The sequence below is a fragment of the Spodoptera frugiperda genome, chromosome 2 (genome assembly GCF_023101765.2).
Source record: "Spodoptera frugiperda isolate SF20-4 chromosome 2, AGI-APGP_CSIRO_Sfru_2.0, whole genome shotgun sequence".
Classification (NCBI taxonomy): domain Eukaryota; kingdom Metazoa; phylum Arthropoda; class Insecta; order Lepidoptera; family Noctuidae; genus Spodoptera; species Spodoptera frugiperda.
Genome location: NC_064213.1, coordinates 6,765,847 through 6,784,689, shown reverse-complemented (window position 1 = coordinate 6,784,689; position 18,843 = coordinate 6,765,847). Strand labels below are relative to the sequence as shown.

The following is an 18,843-nucleotide window of genomic DNA, read 5'->3' as shown; positions in this document are numbered from 1 at the left end:
TCTCATTTGTAATGATAATGTAATTAAAGACTGCGTTATTATCGCCATGTAATGATTTTGCATCTGTGGCCGACATTGAGGTGTTTGTACAATTGTTTTTTGTTAATAGATGACTCTTTTAATTCGTGAATTTTACGGCCAATTGTTTGTGAAGGTCGTATTTTATTTTTTGGTAATTTACTGTCAATTTTAATTACGAACGGTGGGTGTTACTTTCATGTTAACTTTCAGTTTCCAGAGTTTAAATATTCACATTTCGATCTCTAAAAACTACAGGGCAAAAAAAACGCCTCCCTACTCTCCTTCCACTCGTCTCTTTATAGATCTTTAATTGACTAATTCAAATTCTCTATTCCGTCTTTACGTTTTCTCAATCATCTAATAAAAATATCAGCATGAAACGATCCAATATTTCGACAAAAGGAACGAGCGATTGTCACCGCGCTTACTGCGGCCAGCTCTGTGATTTCATTTACAACATTCCTGGAAATACAATTTTACTCAATACCCGTCACAAATCGAACCTAACCTCCTTCCGTAACGGAGAATTTCCTTTTCTTATTTACTGCCTTAGTCCGTAGTTTAAGTGTCTTTAGTATATTACAGTATTCAGCCATTCGTTGTAGTTTAAACTGCAGTTATTATTTCAAACCTTTTATCATTCTGTCTATTTTTAACATTTCCCTGCTCATTATCCTGTGGAATTCGGTCGCTTACCTCAATGATGATGCACGGACAACAACAGTGCCATTTACCTAACTCTGCTATTGTTGTGTACCTTGCGGTGTATACCAATTCCATTAAAAAAGCTTTGCTTGCCGGTAAAATAAACAGTGTTTAATATTTGCTCTGCGGAACCCAGTATGATTGCGTGCTCTAATCAATTTGTTGAAAAATGGACGTTTGTATTTTTCTAGTATACCCGTTCGTATTAATTCAAATATAGTAACTAAACATTTTCCGCATCCACGTCATTGTTTACTAAAATGACATTTTACCGCAACGATGACTAGTAATCGTCTGTATTTTAAGAACGATTATTTTATCCATTAAAACATAGGATTTCATTAGCTATGTAAGACATCATCATTAACGAATGTTTATTTATGGTTCTGTATGAATCAGCACGAGAAACGTATTAAACGCGAAACGGTACGTGATCGACTTCATTCCAGTTGCAGCGTACGTCCGCGAAAGCTACCGCTGCGCGGGCGCATGCTGATTTAAAACAACGGAATGTCTGAATTGAAATTGTAGGTAGCCGCCATTCCACACATACCTAGCGTCTAGAAACTTTATTAATCAATCGCACAATAAATACCTTCGCTTCAATTAATATTTATTAGTCTCTGTACCAGTGAACTGGCTCAACAAGTTATTAGCGAGCAGTCCGGCAAGATAACGTGATTACGTGCAATCCAAGATGAAGGTATGAGGTGAAAATGGTTGGATGAGATGCATTAGAGTGTTAGCATAGTGTGTGTGAATTTATTGCGATATGGCATTTCCCATTACCTATGCGGCCGGGGCTGGAATGCGAGGCGCTCGGCAGAGCTCGGCGGCTGTGCGGCGTGCCGGTGAATCATAGCGGGCGACGCGCGACGTCGTCAGGCTGCGCTGAGGTCACGTGGCTCCGTGATGCCGTCATTGTTGCATTACGTCGTTTTACGGCCGTCAAACTACTGTGTAGATAACTATGAACATATTACTGCGTAATGTACCATAAATGCCTTTTTAAAATGCATATTTAAAGCTACAGTCGCCGCGCTGCAAGGCCAGTGATAAACTGCAGAATATCTTGGAATCCACTTTAGCGCGTATAACAGGATTTCTTGTATCCTCGCGATAGTCCGAGATTCTAGGAAGTCGCTCTTTTTCGCATTGGAAATTCCATTTAAGTAAAGCGCTAGAGAAAATAACTAGTACAATAAATCGGTAGTGTCATGTCGCGCTATAACGACTGAAATCGTGTAAGAATTCATTTAGAGGCCTTCATCTCAATTTAAATGGTACATCCATATTAATGGTTCCGGCACCAGTCAATCGACTCAGTGTAAGCGCGTGGAATGTACGGTATGTGCCGCCGCACAGAACACGCTGGTCAATTCAAAAGCTATCTATCATGAAATGCGATAAGCGTCGAATATAATAACCGATTTTCCTCTTTATGACATGGTGTATAGAGGTGGCGATTGCATGACTAACGGCCCTACGTTGAGGTCGATATATCTCGGGGGGGTTTATTGGCGAGAATTGGGCGCATCCCGGTTGTTCGACGAAATCGCTATCCTTCCTACGCGCTATTATCTGATGGGACTTAGTTTGGACAAACCAGGTTTGATGCCACGTTAATGTAATAACGGATAAAACTTCCGCCCTCACTCCAACTTTGGATCGGCGTTGGCTCCCTTTAAATTTGTTCGTTTTGATTCGTTACATCAATACTTCGGGAGTTTGAGCATTACGATCGAAACTTTGTGCTCGGTGCAGATTTTTCAAACGAGTTTCTGAATGTTTTACTAACTTTGTTGTTTAAAGAATTGTTTGTATGTACAGTACAGTGCTTAGTTTTAAATTTGTTTTAGCGCAGTTCTTGTAAAGTTAAGCTTTTATATCGGACATTTGAAATACGATTAAATCACCTCTTTCTTGAACAAAACTACAATTCAATTGTGAGACACAGTGGGAGAAACCTGGCCACATGTAGGGCGAATTCCGAATTACATCAATAAAACGCTCAATAAAACTAGACAAGCCAATTTTCCTTCATAAAATTCTTGTTCTTACACATTCACGACATAAGTAATGAAACGTATTCGTTATTGAGATGTATTCATAAGGTTGTAGTAACATTTGTTAGTGAGGCCGGCGCGGAGCACCTCTACGCCTAGTCGACTCGTTAACGACTCATTCATTGGTGGCCATCTGGCCATATGAACTCACTCACTCGCCCTTTTTATCTCATGCTCCATTTTACAAGTCAGATAACTATAATTTTCAATGACTTTTTGAATACGGAAATATTTAAATAATTTTCCAAAAAGTAATTTATTTTATTTTAAACGTAGCTAATACCAAAACTCATTAAGTAACATCATAATCTGGACAATTTGTAATAACTCAGCGTTCCTAAATTACGAACCATTGTATGTTGATGAATGCGAGGAAAATTCACACGCCAGTACCCTTCGCTGTCACGTACTTTAATGGGTTGAAATATTTCGGTGGTACGACAGGGCTCCACGCGACGGGTACGCGACGCACACGCCACGTCATCTGCGCCTGCGATTGGACGAGCACGCTCAATTGGTTCTTTGTGTGTTCGCCGGCAGCCCGTGTCGGCTCATCACTTCCCTACAATCATTGACGGCCCTATAAATAGCACTCATTGCGACACCAAATTGATCGATTCATACTAAATTGGATATTAATTTGAAAGCACAATATTCTCACACAATTTAAATAAGGCATTGTGTTCAGAGGAAATAAGAATTAATATTGTCTGCCCATTGTGCGCCCGTTGTGCTGTACAGCGACTCTGTGTAATGAAACTTTTATTATAAACAGCTTTTGTATACTTTACCCGCAGCGGAGCTCAAGTGGCGTATAAGTTGTGGACCTTTAAGTTGACTATTCAATTTTCACCTTATTATGCCCCGAGAAAGCTGTAATTTCGTTCAATATGTTAGTTATACAGCTGTTGGCGCACATGGTTCAGCTCAGTCGGGCTCAATGTTGCACATAAATGTAACAAACAATGTCCCGACGTTTATGTTATTTTAAAACGAAACAAATAATAACATAAAGCCGACTTTTATTGCATCTTTTCTACTTTCATGCTTGTAATACTAAACGTTCACTATAAATTCGTATTAACATTATATTTTTATTGCAAACAGTTTGAGAGCTGTGCAACAATACAAAGTAATAAAAGTAAACTAAATCTCAGACGCTAGACCAGCCCTCTCACTAAATGTTTCAATCTAAAATTCACAGAGAAGTGGACATGTGTAGACAGACAGACAGCCATATATTTATCACTTGCACACAACGACGTTCTCTGTGATTAATTCAATCTGATGCGTGCGATACCTACATACATCAACCCCAAGCCAGCCCTTTTGGGAAACATTCGCATTGATTCACCCAACAGGAAAACGCAGACAAATATTCCCATCTGCTGTACTAATCTACTTATTCCAATCGTGGCGTTATTCCAATTTTTATTTCCCCGATAGAGAATACGCTAAAACATGTTTTTAATTTCAGTGCTTGCGTACAAAGGAGCGGCGAATTACAAATCGTGAAGCCGAGGCTAAAGCCCGCGTTTATGTTCCCCTGTAATACACTGAAAGACAAATCTGTTCCATTATTTTTAAAGTCTTTGAAAGCAGGGAGATTCTACTGAGCGTTATGATTGGGAGGAACAATTTCCCGACGGGACAGAGAGCCTCATTTCCTGCCAGTTCACGAGCTGGGGCGATGCGACTCTCCAAAATATTATTTTAAGCTTCCGCGAACATCTTTCAACGCACGACAAGCTTTGACTCCATTCAAATATTCGTTTCTAAATAGCGCAGTGAAACGGGTTAAACAATGTATTTCGCTTTTGGAAGCAGTAAAAATGTTTACTGTTGGATTCTGAGCAATATTGAGGGATTTTGCTCATTATGAAATATAAAATGAAAATGCGAAGCCATTTTCTACAACCGTGATATTTGTGTTTCTTTGTTTCGCAAATCCGCGTGTGCATCGCTTAAATCAAGGATTTGCGAATATAGTACGGTGCTGAAGTTGTAGTATCGCAGCATTGTCTCGACTTCCGTATACGTGTCTCGAAGTCGGATCGAGCCAAAAACACGAAGGTAAGATTTAGTCGGTACACCTTTTATTCTTTTATGTCTCAGCTAGTTTAAAATGCAAGACTCGTTTATACGATATGCACTGCAGACAGTGTTTTATCAAAGATATATTTCGGATGTAAAATAAAATACTTTATAAAATGTTCGAACCTTGTGAATTCAGAGAGCGCGCCTGAAATTATTTATGTGAAAAGATCGCTTTCTCGTTGAATGTAAGTGTTTAGTGTAAAAGGAATACCTTTGTGGCGAATACTTCCGCACAGTATATTTATGTAGTTACGCCGAGCGCAACTCGGAAGCTGTTCAATTAAGTCTGGTATTTAAGGTTGCCATCCACCGGCAAGCTCTGATTGCGCCTCACCTCCCCCACCCGAGGGAATTCCTATCTTCCTTTTAATTTTCGAATACAATAAATACTCTCTCACCAAAATGTCTTCGCTAACAAAGAGTATTTTTCACCTATAGATCTTCGTATATTGTAAAAAGTATTTTACGGTTTGGGAATAAAATATAATGAAGTTTTGAGTTGAGAGCTTGGCAGCATTCGAATACTTTGGTTAATGAACTTGACGAAGGATCTTAATGATTGAATGTGCTGACGTCGCAAATGTCACAGATAAAAGTTTTATTTAGACATCAAACATAATTCTTGAACATTGAGTATTGATATGGTCATTATGTAAGCTCCCTAAACGATGGCAAGAGGGCGCCTCGATCACTACGCTTCATTAACTTTACTCTCGATTTTCTCCGGTTTGGAGATTGTGTTCAGTGATAATTTCCATGTCAACATTCGTTGTTCTCTCGTCGTGTTAATTTTTAACGCAACCTCCGGATTACGCGTGATATTTACAAAACGCTGACCGCGTGTATTACTCACACGTTCATTTTTTTTCTCGTAACAACATTGCAATTTCGGATGTTTTTGACGACGTTTTTGGATGAATTAATTAAAATTCTGTGAATGCTGTTGGGGCTTCAAATTCGATATGTATTTCCATAAAATGTATTCGTATTTAGAATTAGGGTGAGTTACACGAACAGATGGTGAGTGGATCCCGAAGTTTGTATGAAATGTGAACGCAATAAGCTCGCCGTGTCTCATCTCCGGTATCGTTTCACTTAGCGCACCCATTCCTGAGCGGACACACTTGAATGGCCCGGGGCGAGGCCGGCCTGCGGAAACGTTACGACTGGATGTACTACAGCCGTCATAAACGGCTTCAACATTTACATAATTATTAAATAGGCAATCGTTTCCCAAGCTGCGTGTAAATTACTCACGTTTATTACCTTTTGTAAAACTTATAACATATTGCCTTAAACTTATAATACAATATTCTCTTTTCTCTCGTTGTAAACTCCATCTATTATCGCGGACAGTTTTGTATTGCTTCACATAAATAATATATTTTATTATCATAGACAAGGCACCCCTTTTGAAAATAAATTACAAGTCTTTTCACTTACAGCATCTCATGTGTAAATGTTGTTATAGGCACGAGCGATATTAAAGCGCAGCGCCAGGTGTAAGTGTGTTAAACAATAAATTTATGAAGCATGCAGTTCCGGCACTCGCTCACTGACTAATTTTCTTTTATACCTGTTTACTTAACAAGATTTAATGACCTGTTCGAAGTGACTAACTCTTGTTAGAAGTACACGTATATCTGTCTCTTCCAGACACCACTTTGTCCAAAGATACCACTCAGATTTACAACTCGGTAAATCCGAACTACACATTCGCTGCGGTTAGTTTTACGCTCGCACTAAATCTCGTACGATGAACTGCCCTTTGTTCCGTCTCGTAGAAAGAAAGCTGTAGAGTACTCGGTAAGGCAGAGCCGCAATAACTAAATACTTAGTTACGTTGGCGATAGTGATGCCTGCGTTTAGCGATCCAGTATTGTTGTTTGTTGGTCGGCGGCGAGACAGTTCATTTGAGCTGTTAGCAGATAACGCTTCTCTGTTTCTGTGTTGAAATTTATTGCGCTGTAAATTCAGTGCGACCGCCGCCCGCCTGTGGCCGGCGGCGCGCGCCCCGCGCCGATGACTTGCACTTCATACTCCGTCCCTCCAAGGATCAGGCGCTTTTAAAACATTTTCAGCGCGCACTACCAAAGGGGACATTAATTAATTTCACCGCGTTACTGCGTGCGTTCAATTTGAGTGTGACTGCGTGTTTATTCCTTTTTGTCGCTCTCCTCTAAAACTATACGTCCTAAGTTTGTGCTTAGTGAAGGGTTTTTGCTTCGCAGCGTTAGAGGAATTGTAAAGTTATGTCACCGGTCTTCCACTACATAGATTTTGATCAGTTTAATGGTTAGACGGATCGACGAACCAACAAAAGATTGCGGCGTAGGAGGCCTCTACGAGAACGGAGATAATTTAGTAAGCTGTAGGGGTATCCTGTTTACTCTCTCATTCTATAATCATCTCGTATGGACGTGGGTACCCACTAAATAACAGCAGATTACTCATTTAAGCATTGCATACAGCGTACCTACATGTATACGTTTATACATACATATATAGAAGCTATAAATAAAGCTGCCCACATGGAGCTAATGAACTGTCTGTACACTGTTCTTCAACTAAACCCCACTATTGTTATTCACATTAGTGGTTGCCACGTTTAGCCCCCGAATTCACATGCCGCCCGACTCCCTTCGCTTTTGTGCTGAAATCGGAGCGGGCTCTGATTGTCAGTGACTTGCACTTTACTGTACCCAGTTAATTGTGTCCGCTACCGCGCGACACGCACACACGCGCGTCCTGTGAGGCGCCTGCGTTTACCGCCGCGGCTACATTATTTGTCTACGTGTCTACATTTCGTCCACGTAGCGCCGTTGCTACGAAAAAACGCTACATTTACGTTCGTTCCTTCCCGACACGATACGGTCGTGCAACGCATTTAGATATAACACCAATTAAACTTTATTAGGTTTTTCAAATACCGTTACAAATTAACCATGAACTCTTGCCGAGTTGGAAGTAAAGTAGGTAGCAATTGTTACTTATTAACTTGTGTAAATAATAGTAAAATATTTAGTGTCTGATGTTGTACTATTTCTCTATATGTGGGATAGAAGTATCAAACAGATATAACAGCAAACTGCAACTACACTGTTACCAAGTTGTTAACGATACTCGGAAAAAACGATAAGAAAAAGTGGGAGGCATGTTTTATTAATTCTCCGTACACACGGCGCGGCCGCGGAATGGAGTCGACCGCCATTTTTCTGCGGACGAGATTTAAATATGGAATTCCGGTGTGCGAGCGGGAGAGGCGCGTGCCATTGACCTTGCGGCATCGCCAGGGCCGCGCACGCGCCGCCCGCCCCGCGAGTGCGCCCGCGACGCCCCATACACAACATTGCACTTTTACGTTTACATTTTATTGCATTGTTGCATTCATCGCAGTTGCTGCATTATCTCCCGTCGGTAATCTAAATACGTGACCAATATCACTGTTTCTAGGGTATGAAACGTGATGTTCTCTTCATAAACACTTATTGATTTTTGACGTGTTTATGAATTTAAATAAAAAATGTTATTTACTTATTTGAATTTCATTTTATTGCTTTAAAGTAAAATAATTTATACAACTAAGATATATTTTTAAGTTTAAAGAAACTAGAGTATTATTATGAAAGCATCGTTTTCATTTCGTTCAGATTCAAACATTCCATTTAAAAGTGTAAATAGTAATTACGCTAAAGCAAAGGTGTACTTGAAGTCGGGTAGCGCAGCGTTGATGGGATCGCGTCGCATCCCAAACATCGTCTGCCGGCGCACTCACAACACACGTCAAGCACTTAATTAGCGAAATTGCTCTTTGTTTACATACCCGTGTTGGAAACTTGCCTAAATCACCGGCCGGCAATCAGCACTATGACAGAATCAAGAGAGAAATGAAAATACACGGAGAAGGCGTGCGCTAAACGTTTAGAGCAACACTTCGACGTTATCTTTACACTCGCTTTCAATCTCACGAGGTGCGATTGAATATTATAATTACCCATCCAACACTGAATCATCTCCGACTTTTATCTCGTTTCAGAGAGTTCGCTCTGAATTTAAACTTTTCAGCTTCAGCGGGTTTGTGCAGACTGTAATAAATTATCAGTCTGGTCTCTGATTCGCCAAGCGAAACGATCATCTTGAACGGTTGGAGTAGTCTGGTTAAATTCTAGACACTTTTTTTTTGGACTTCAAATCAAAGAGAAATAAATTAAATGACATGAAGGGGGCGTTACAATGAAACATGCTGTGCGTATCACATCTAATTTATTCAATCGATACACACTGAGATCCAATCGGAATGTAAATCGATACAATCGATTCTCAAGGACTATATTGTTGCAGTACGATATTCACATGTATAAGCTCTTAAAATAGGGCATGATTCGCTTCTGACTTGCAACGCTAATCTTCTTCTACATGTATATGTAAAACAGCCAGTTGAATTATGCAGTTATTGCACACAGACATAGTATAGTTTCGGATTCAATAAGGCGTTTCATGCACATATTTTAATTAACATTTAAATTGAATTGTTTCCCGTGCAATGGACTGAGATCGCATTAAAACAAGTACCTACATTTATTTACGATGTATTTAAGACGTTGTTTCGTAATTCTGGACATGAAAAGTAATATAATCCGCTACCAGTACGTAAGTGGGAATTAAAGTGCAATTCTAAGATCTAAGACCACCTCGGCGGCAAGCCTATTACGGCGTAGCATTGTGTTATGTGAGACGGCGTCGCTTGCAGTGTCTCGTTGCACCCGGCAAGGATGAAATACGCTCACTTTACTCACTTTGTAACCGCTCTCTTAGAATGCTGAATGTCCAAAAATGTGCTAAGTTGACTTTAGAGCACCTAATTTAGGAATAGGAGTCGTCTACACAACAATATCGGTTATATAGTCGTGCTGTTAAAGTCTATTTCTAGTTTATACTAAAATACATATAACGTAGGTAGACCAAAACTTTCCTTGTTTACAGGTAGGGTCCTTTGTGTGCAAAAAGGATCGTGTATGAGTTTAAAAACGCATTTTGTTGGTAACGGTCCGGATAAAGTTTCAAACAGATCGGGGATAACGTGGCGGGCACTAAGTGGTTCATACGTTGACCACCGTCAGTTGCAACTTTGTGTACGCAATTTTACCGTCAACTGCAGTACTAACTAATGTACGGTTTTACAGCAATTTTCCTGTCCGCAAGCAACGGATTTTTTGTTGATCGAGTCCGTGAACTGAACATATGTCCCGCAGTATTACGGATTAACTTAAATACATACAACTGTTCTACTTAATTATACCATGTCGGCATATCCCTTTGACATGCAGCTTTAATTAAAATTATACCACAAAATAAAACTCGTAACTAGAACATTCAAAAATATAACTTAGTACTTTGTATTTTAAATTTATTTCATCTCAAATTATTATCAATTTTATTGAATTTACGATGTTTATTCTGTTAAAATACAATATTACAGCAGAAGTGGTAAACATAAGGGAAAATAATTAAAATTAATGAAATCAATTCAATTTAGGGCGCGCCGATCATTACTGGGAACAGAATAAAGGGGAAGAAACTTCGCTAAAGCAAAAATGGGAGCGATTCACGGTGAGGCTGCAACTGTTTTTCAAGTTCCATTGAAAAAATATTTTGCGGGATGAAACAATAGTACGCTGACTCGTCACATTCTCACTTTGAAAACAATCTTTCAACAAAATCGGACAAAAGTTTTCGATATCGCTGTAGAATATGTTAGCATTCAGTTATCGAGTTAGTTCGGTTTGGGTTAACCACAAATTTGTTAATTCTATCTTTTGTTAGACACTCGAATTTATCTCGGTTTGCCTCAGTTATTATTCTAGTTTCGATTATTGTATTTTCGTCATTATTGCTTTAGTTTTGGTTTCCATTTCGTCCTTTACTAATTGTTTATTATATCAAACTCGTAGTATATCCTTAAAAAGGGTATCTACCCACTTACTTTAATTAAATAAAGTAAAACACACATTTCATTCATCTAAATAATTAATTAGATCAATTACAATTATACTTTTTAACATTATAAGTTCTAATAAAATGACGCACGCACGGGTATGCTATGTTACCTAATAGTCGACATGTTTTACAACAACGCGGTGTTATATCAGATTACATATGTACAGGTAATTAAACTATTGATCTGTAGACAGATTAATTGCACTAATATGCATATAAGTATAGCCTATAAAACTATTCTCTACACAATCATCAGCTACTTTTTCTCCGTGTAACAGACCATTTCCATAAATGGCTAATATATCATATGAGGTACAATTATGATCAGTTATGACTATGACTTGTTATTCAAACAGCTCAGGTGTGATAAAAAAGCTTCATTGCTTATTAATTTATTGATCTTTCATCGTCCACTGCAATTAGGCGCTTGCAGTGCACGTATTGCCCAGGCGCACGCGGCACAGTTATCTTTCGCATAAATTATTTATAACTTTACAGTTTCCCCTGTCCCCGTGCAAACACCCCTCCCCTCGCCCGCAGTATAAGCTCAGTACTACAACATACGGGTACTATGAATTCGGATACAACTAATTACACTGATTGATTCGTCTATCACTATTGTCGTCATATCTTTCTTCCATTAACTTTTTTATGGTTCGATTATTATGGTTTATTACCGTCATTATGTGTTTGTACTGTAATGATTACCCTGATAAGTTAAACTTCTGGGAACAGGTCCCCTACTTTTTGTCAGATGCTTTATTGGTGTAATTAATCAGTTTTTAAATAAGTGACATAGAGATAACATGCGCTCTATTTTGTTGTTTAGCCTTTGAATGACAATTCATTTTTACTTCTTGCCCTAAATAGATCCACTAAATACTCCACAAGATCAGAATAAATGTAGGTTGTTCCAGATTCAGCAGAAATTATGTGAATGTTTTAAGTAATCAACTTTTGTCTAACCTTGATGACACAAAAGTCGAGCTTCAAAACGTTTACTAAAGCGCGGCCAAATCTTCAGACTCATTTCAATAATCCGTTTATAAAGCGGCTAGACACAATCTATTACGGTTTCTGCCTCTGTAGGACTATTAGACAGATTATCACACAATTTAACAAACAGAACCATTAAGGCAGTCTAGTCGTAAAACGTCATTTGAGACAGACAAATGGTGTGGTGTGATGCACGCCGGGAGTTAGTTGACGGTGTGAGTAGTGTGACGCGAGCTGACGTGAGACGTCAAACGACTCCGGCGCGGGTGACACGAGGACGTGCGGGTGGCGCGTGCGCCGTATACAGCACGACAGTTCCGGTGTATCGCCTCTGGGGCCCGCAACCCGTTCCGAGAGACTGATGACCGCAAGATAACGGAACGCAATACCACTAGAGAGGCCCGCCCAACGCATGCACCCGCCACGCCACCGCCTTGGGAACCACGCCATTCATTTTAGCAATCTCACAGCACGTTACGTAAACGAAGGGCCGCCCGGCCGTTAAGTAAATGCCGTGTTGCTGAACCAACCTGTTTCCTACAAAATACTCGCCCGCATTCGTGTCATGGGAACGACAGACGGGTATCATAAAACCCATCCCAGTAATAACAGTTAAGAAATCTCTTGTGTTTCGTGAGCTTTAATAAGGAAGTAAGAAAAGTATTCGTTTGAGGCTTTTGCTTGTTTCAAAGCGTTTATTTAAATTTAAATCCTCCGTAAAATTAGAATGCGACGGTAAAGTCTTAGCAGGTACACAAAATTCGCAAATCCAAAGACGATGAGCTGAAAAAAAAGATGAAAACAAACAATAGCAGGAGGCGGGTCGAAGGCTATTCAGAAAAAAGAATAAGCAACGAGTCTCAGCTCCGTGCCTACGACAAGACACCTGCGCGCCAGACGAACAAAAAATTCGCGCAAAGCAATCACACGACGTCGCTCGTGTGCCCCGGCCCCCGGCCGACTCCGAATCGAACAGGAAAAGAATTGTACACTTTCGTTGCACTTATAATGTTCGTTCGCAGATATTTTACCTGCAAAGCGGCAATATTTCTCATTCATACTTTTAGAAACGAATTTCAATAGGCTATTTTTCTTTCAAAATATTTTATGGACGGAAAAGGATTTAATGCTATTTCGAGATTTGTATTTAAGTTTAGTTCATTTTAATACAAAACGAATAGATTGGTTTTTAAATAGAAAAGAGCTTGGACAATACTCGAAGGAATTAAACTGTGTGTACACACATTGTGTGCTTTTTGCTACGTGCTGCGGCACCGGTCTAGTCGAGACAGCGTGCGTATCAAAAGTAAATTATAATCATTCGTTGTGTAAATACAATCTCAAAGAGCTTGAGGTTGTCGAACCCGATGATAAATAAAACGTAGCACAGTCATTTATATTGCATTGACACGTTATCTAAATCATCTTGATAGGACAATATCTACACAGTCGGCCGTGCAGCGCCACAGCTGTGTCACAATTTAGTATTTAATAACGTCTAACGTCTGCTTGAAACAAGGAATAGTGACTATAGTTCGTAATGAGGTGATGTATAAGAAGCAGAATCCCCCGGCCGGTGGTCGAGCGAGACGGTAATTTTTCGCAGCCGGATACCGTGTTACTTTCAACTATAAGGAATGCGGCCACTGACCAGCTTCTCAAGCGGCCGCCGCCGCACCCGTCTGCTCCTCCATGCGTCTGGTGAGTGGACTGGTGGCCCCGCCGCGCATGCCCGACACATGCTCGTGTTTACATACACTTCTATTATTCAAATAAAGAACTTGTTTGTTGTAATAATGACAGCTAATAAAATATGTTCTCTCTACAAACTCATTTGTAAGAGAAAAGGTTTGCTCTGTTAGTGATACCTCACGTATGTGTATATTGAAAGCTCTGCTTGTCCTCCTGCTTATTGTAAGTTTCTTTACCAATTTAGAAATATATAAATACCCAGTTTATTTAGAGATACCATAAATTCATTTGTCATTTAATCATTAATTTCTCTAGAGAGAGTCCACCATGTTTAATCTTATCACATTTACAACAAGCAAGCTGTGGACAACAGACGGCTCGATATCCTACGTGTAAACAGTTATCTCTCGTCGATAAATCATGTCATTGTTTTGTAAAAGACATCTGACAGACACGTATTTATTTCCTTTCACACTAAATTACTGTAAATCAATGTTAGGCTAGCGGCTTTGTGCGGTTTATTACGTAAAATGTTGTACACTTTCTTCCTAGTAGTATATTACAATGAGGCGATTATGTGAACGAATGTGGAATGTAATAATTTATCTGCACGCTCCTTCCTTATTGGTGGCAATCGAAGCTTCATGTCGACTCAAATATCACGAATCGCAATACCGTCGCCCGTTGGCCCTCACTAGCGCGATGGCGCACCACTACTCCGTTTAACAACAACAATTGAGCCGTACAACTCGCGTACGGACTGCGCGAGTGTACGAGTGTACGACACACAGCTGATACATTGTGTATTTTCTCTCATCCGTTCATGAACAGAGAAACTAACAAAATAAATTAAACAGTACGCCGTATAGTTTCTAAATGCCAAGTATTTATGAATCACGTAGAGATAGGTGTGTGTACAATAAGTTTACACGCCGCCGTCTGGCCTCGGGCCGCTGCAGGCTGCTCCATGACGTCATGGTGATAGATTGGGTCAACAATCAACACCATCTCGGCGATGATAGCATACACCAGAGATTACTCTCTGCGATATTTAGATCGTCCATTCAGTTTTTATGTCCATCAGTTCGGACAAGGACGTCACGCTTATCTCGTCGTCCACCAGCCGCGCACATATGATGCTTGCTTCGCAAACATAATAACATGGAGTGCTGATAATATACTTACCTAAGTCTTTGTGCAAACTCCGACGTACCGCGTATGAGAACAGCGGCCATACATCATGTACGGCAATGAAAGCGTAACAAATTGTGTATTACCGTAGCGATGCAATAGAGAAAAATGATTAAATACATTACGAACAGTTGTCTGTCGGAGGCCACGCCTAACAAACCATGTAAATGTCGTCCTACAGACAAGAGAGATTTACATACCAACCGTTTGTATTTGCGAATGGCGTCTAGCACCGAGAGCTTGTCGAAATTCGCAATGCTAATAATACAATGGCCAGACGCACCTCGTGTAGCAGCGCATCTGTCGAATTCAATCGAACACATCAAATAAGCAACCTTATACTACAAACGACAAGTCGCTGTTTACCTTGAATGCTAGAGATCAATAACGAAACGAAGAACTAGACACATAATTTAGTGTTCTCCTTAGACTGAGTGAGCTATCGCAAGGCATTTTCGCTTTATTTATGAATCATTTTAAACGCTACAATCGCGTGACGGCTACGATGCAAGGAGCTCTTTGTAGGCTACGCCGCCGTCGTATTCACGGATAACTTTCGACAGTCATTGAATGGAGGGTTCGATGACCCGACACCAAAGCGTTGTTCGAATTTGCATGTGTCAATGACACGATCTGCACCGCGGCGGCGCGCACCGCTGCGGCCTATACTTTTCCTTTCAGTCGTCGTTCACCGAGAAACACTTCGGGCTGACCTCGTGACACAGCTGCATCACCGCTCTGGCACTGATTCTTTTTTAATACCACTGTATGAGATTTAGATAACGAGCGATGCAACAATACAATTATGTGCACTGAATGAAACGTGTACACAACTTATGTAATCGGAAGTCAGCTTTTATTTTTGCATAGCTCATACAGGTGTTCCCATTGACGTGCAAGCACAGCTTAAAATCTTGTTATGACGGAGCCGAGCCCGCTCAACAGGTGGCCGCTATAAACGTAACCCACTTTTCCACCGTTGGAATACATTCGTACAATAGTTAAGTTGCCGACAAGTCGAAAGATAATGTTGGAGGAAAATTAATATCTAGCAAAGAGTTTAGCAAGAATCTTCCGGCCATCAAACACGTCGAGTCGGAACGTGCGAAATCCAATAAAGAAGTTGCGGCACCTGTGCCTTATTACATTCTTTTGGTGATGCTCACCGGTCGGTGCTCCACTGAAATTCGCCCAACTTTCCATGCCAGGAGATTGCTTGTTGTACAACTTTTACTTTGAAAATTCGTTCCATTAGTATCAGCGGTGGAACGAAAGTTTTATCAACGAAATGTTTTCATAATTCAGTATTAAATTCCGCTCCGTTCCGTATTCGACTGTCGCGATTGAAGAGGGTACAACGCTTTCGTTCACGTCACATTTTATTCAAATGCAAAATTATAATTATTAACATTGTTCAACACTGAATTGCATTTATCGTAATAAATAGTTTATTGTTATATAAATAATAAATAGACACATTTCGACATGTATGAAACAATGGCACTCCCTTGTGGGCGTCGCGATCTTAATTGCAAATGTGATATTAGCATATGCGCTTTGTGAGTTCTTGAATGGCGCGGGCCCAAGGCAATGTGTGATGTCCTTTAGAGCAATAGATGGATGTCACCACGACCACAACCTGGATACTAAATTAACTGTCATACTTGCATGAATCTCAGTTCTACTAGGATGCCTGCATTGTATTACAATGTTCGCGCCACCTACTCAGCTGGGCATTAGAAGTTATTGAACGCGGTGCATAATGTGAGCAGTCGCACTGGCACAAGTTGAATTAAATGCTTACAATATATTCACAGTTACACGGTGAAATGAAGCCAGTTTAACATTTTATAAAGTCCAAAACGTTGTTCCGACTAATGTAAGCGCTACATAACTGTGCTCACTGCAGCGTATTTAGCTACTAATTAATAAATAGAACACTCTAAACATAGTTTTCCGAATGGCAGCGCCGAGGAAATTATAATTAGTAACTGTGTGTGAAACATAATTGGTTTGCACCCATTACATAGCCGATGTACGTATGTATATTACGTTTGTTTGTATGCAGGCTTAAGTGACTCACGAAGGTGAAATAGAAGTGCGTACTGATAGCAAGGATGATGAAATTATTGTTCATTTAGAATAACGAAAATGAATCAGAATAACAGTACAAGAATGTTAATCTTCACAATAATTTCCATTCACTAATTTCAGAGCTAATATTAGTCAAGGACATTGGATTGGAGCCGATGATATTTTGCCCCAATAATTCTAACCTAAGTTTCATTTCCAATCCAATAGCATCAATATGTTTATTCAAACGATAGAACCATTTAACTACAGTAGATACTAACAGTTTTAATTACTTAACTAATTCAACGTTTTATTACCTAACGGGTTTATTATCAGCTATCCGGTATTATTTGTGTAATTTACCGTCAAGTTTAGCTTGTACAGTTTCTTATCGCATTCGAAATTCATTAGTAATTCTAATTTTATTAAATTATATTTACCTTGCCGGTCGTGAACTTGTGTTCGAAATGACTACAACGTGATTGGTTATCAAGGGTCAATTAAAAATACATTTAGGTATAAATTGTTTTCCGATTACAACTATTTACTTATCGAAGACTCATAAACAGTATCTATAAGTTTCATAACAATTAGAAATAAACTCCGTTCGTGTCTATAGTTTCCGTGATATCGCTACTAAAATTACTCTGTGTTCACTTCGAATGTTTACTCCGAAGATCAGTTTATCGTTAGAGTTTAATTAAGACACGTAATGGTATAAAGTAGAGATAATACAGAGTAAAGTGTACCAAGTTTCCAAGTTATTAAAATGAAGTTATCACTCGCGTCGTATACCACTATCACTGTATATTTCACTTTGTAATTAAATGGGTGACTTTCTTTATTTATTACTTTGAATTAGTGTCGGGTTGCTATGCTATGTTATTTATAACTTGCCAAAATGTTCAGCTAATTACTACTCTAATTGTAACGTGGTGACAAATTACTCGGCTCTACGATACTTGATACTTGCGGGGTGCATGTAGCGTGCACTAGGTCTGAGTCCCCGTTTAAAATGTGTCAAGTTTAAGCACTTGTTCTCACCAGTAATGCGATGCAAAGAGCACATGTGGCCAGTTTGTATGTAAAGCTGACTGTATAGGCTTCATAGGTATGCATTACGTGAAATATCTACGGACACAGACACATAAATAATTCAGTTATTAGTTACTTTAGTGGACGGCTGAAGAATACGCGTTGAATTTTAATTCGACTTCCTTCTTCCGCTAGTTCATAGACCTTAGCAACAATTTCAAAATTATATGCTAATAGGATGTTTTGAAGTAACATTCAAACTTCTAAGTAAGATTACTGTTAGGTACTGTATTGTACCGGTAATGTATTGTTATAAAATATGTACGGACAAAGTTCAAAGTTACACAAACACCATCTTGATAGATTACTGTAAATTAAATTAAGGAATTAAGGGCCGAAGTACACAGACGATGGCTCAAGGTGAAATTGTTTTGTATTTTTGGATTCCATACATATTTTTCCTTAATTCCTTCTTCAAAACGTTTTATCTCTAAACAGATATCGTAATTTTTGGCTAATTGTAGAAACACCTATTTGTTGTGTTTCTGTGCGTTGCGTGTAACATTCAATTATTAAATTAAGTTTTGATTAATCATACATAATTACTAACAAATTTAACTAAAAATTACGGTTTACTCACGCAAATTAATGGAGAAAACAGTAGGCTGCGCAACGTCGCCGCGTTTGCGTAGGCTGCTCATAATAAAGAGTCCTTCTTTGACTCGAAACTATTAGAGTATTTCTCCACTAATTTACGTGAGTAAACCGTGATTTTTAAATAGACTAGAATAAAATAGTTATTACAATAATAACCAAATACTGCTTTTTACTAATCCGCAACTTTATTTTCATCTCTTACTTGCAGGTACGTAACAATTCGCTATGCCAGACGCAAAGGAGTTACGTATACAGTAACAGCTTCGTATACCGGGTAAGTATCAACATTCATTACTATGACGTCACGCAAACA

The 18,843-nt window shown here is 39.3% G+C and overlaps 1 protein-coding gene across 16 annotated transcripts in view; it reads left to right on the top strand.

The window, feature by feature from the left end:
• The window catches only part of LOC118269164 (protein alan shepard), a 116,925-nt gene that overhangs the window by 49,458 nt on the left and 48,624 nt on the right, over positions 1-18,843 (top strand). For 4 of the 16 annotated variants that reach the window (XM_050703015.1, XM_035584123.2, XM_035584119.2 and 1 more), the window contains exon 2: positions 18,739-18,804. The exons of 10 other annotated variants lie outside the window; for them this stretch is intronic. In XM_050703015.1, coding sequence (XP_050558972.1) covers positions 18,739-18,804 — 66 coding nt within the window. Of the gene's footprint in view, positions 1-13,559; positions 13,584-18,738; positions 18,805-18,843 lie in introns of those variants that run through there. 2 more of the 16 variants (XM_050703019.1, XM_050703016.1) reach the window with 2 other exon arrangements.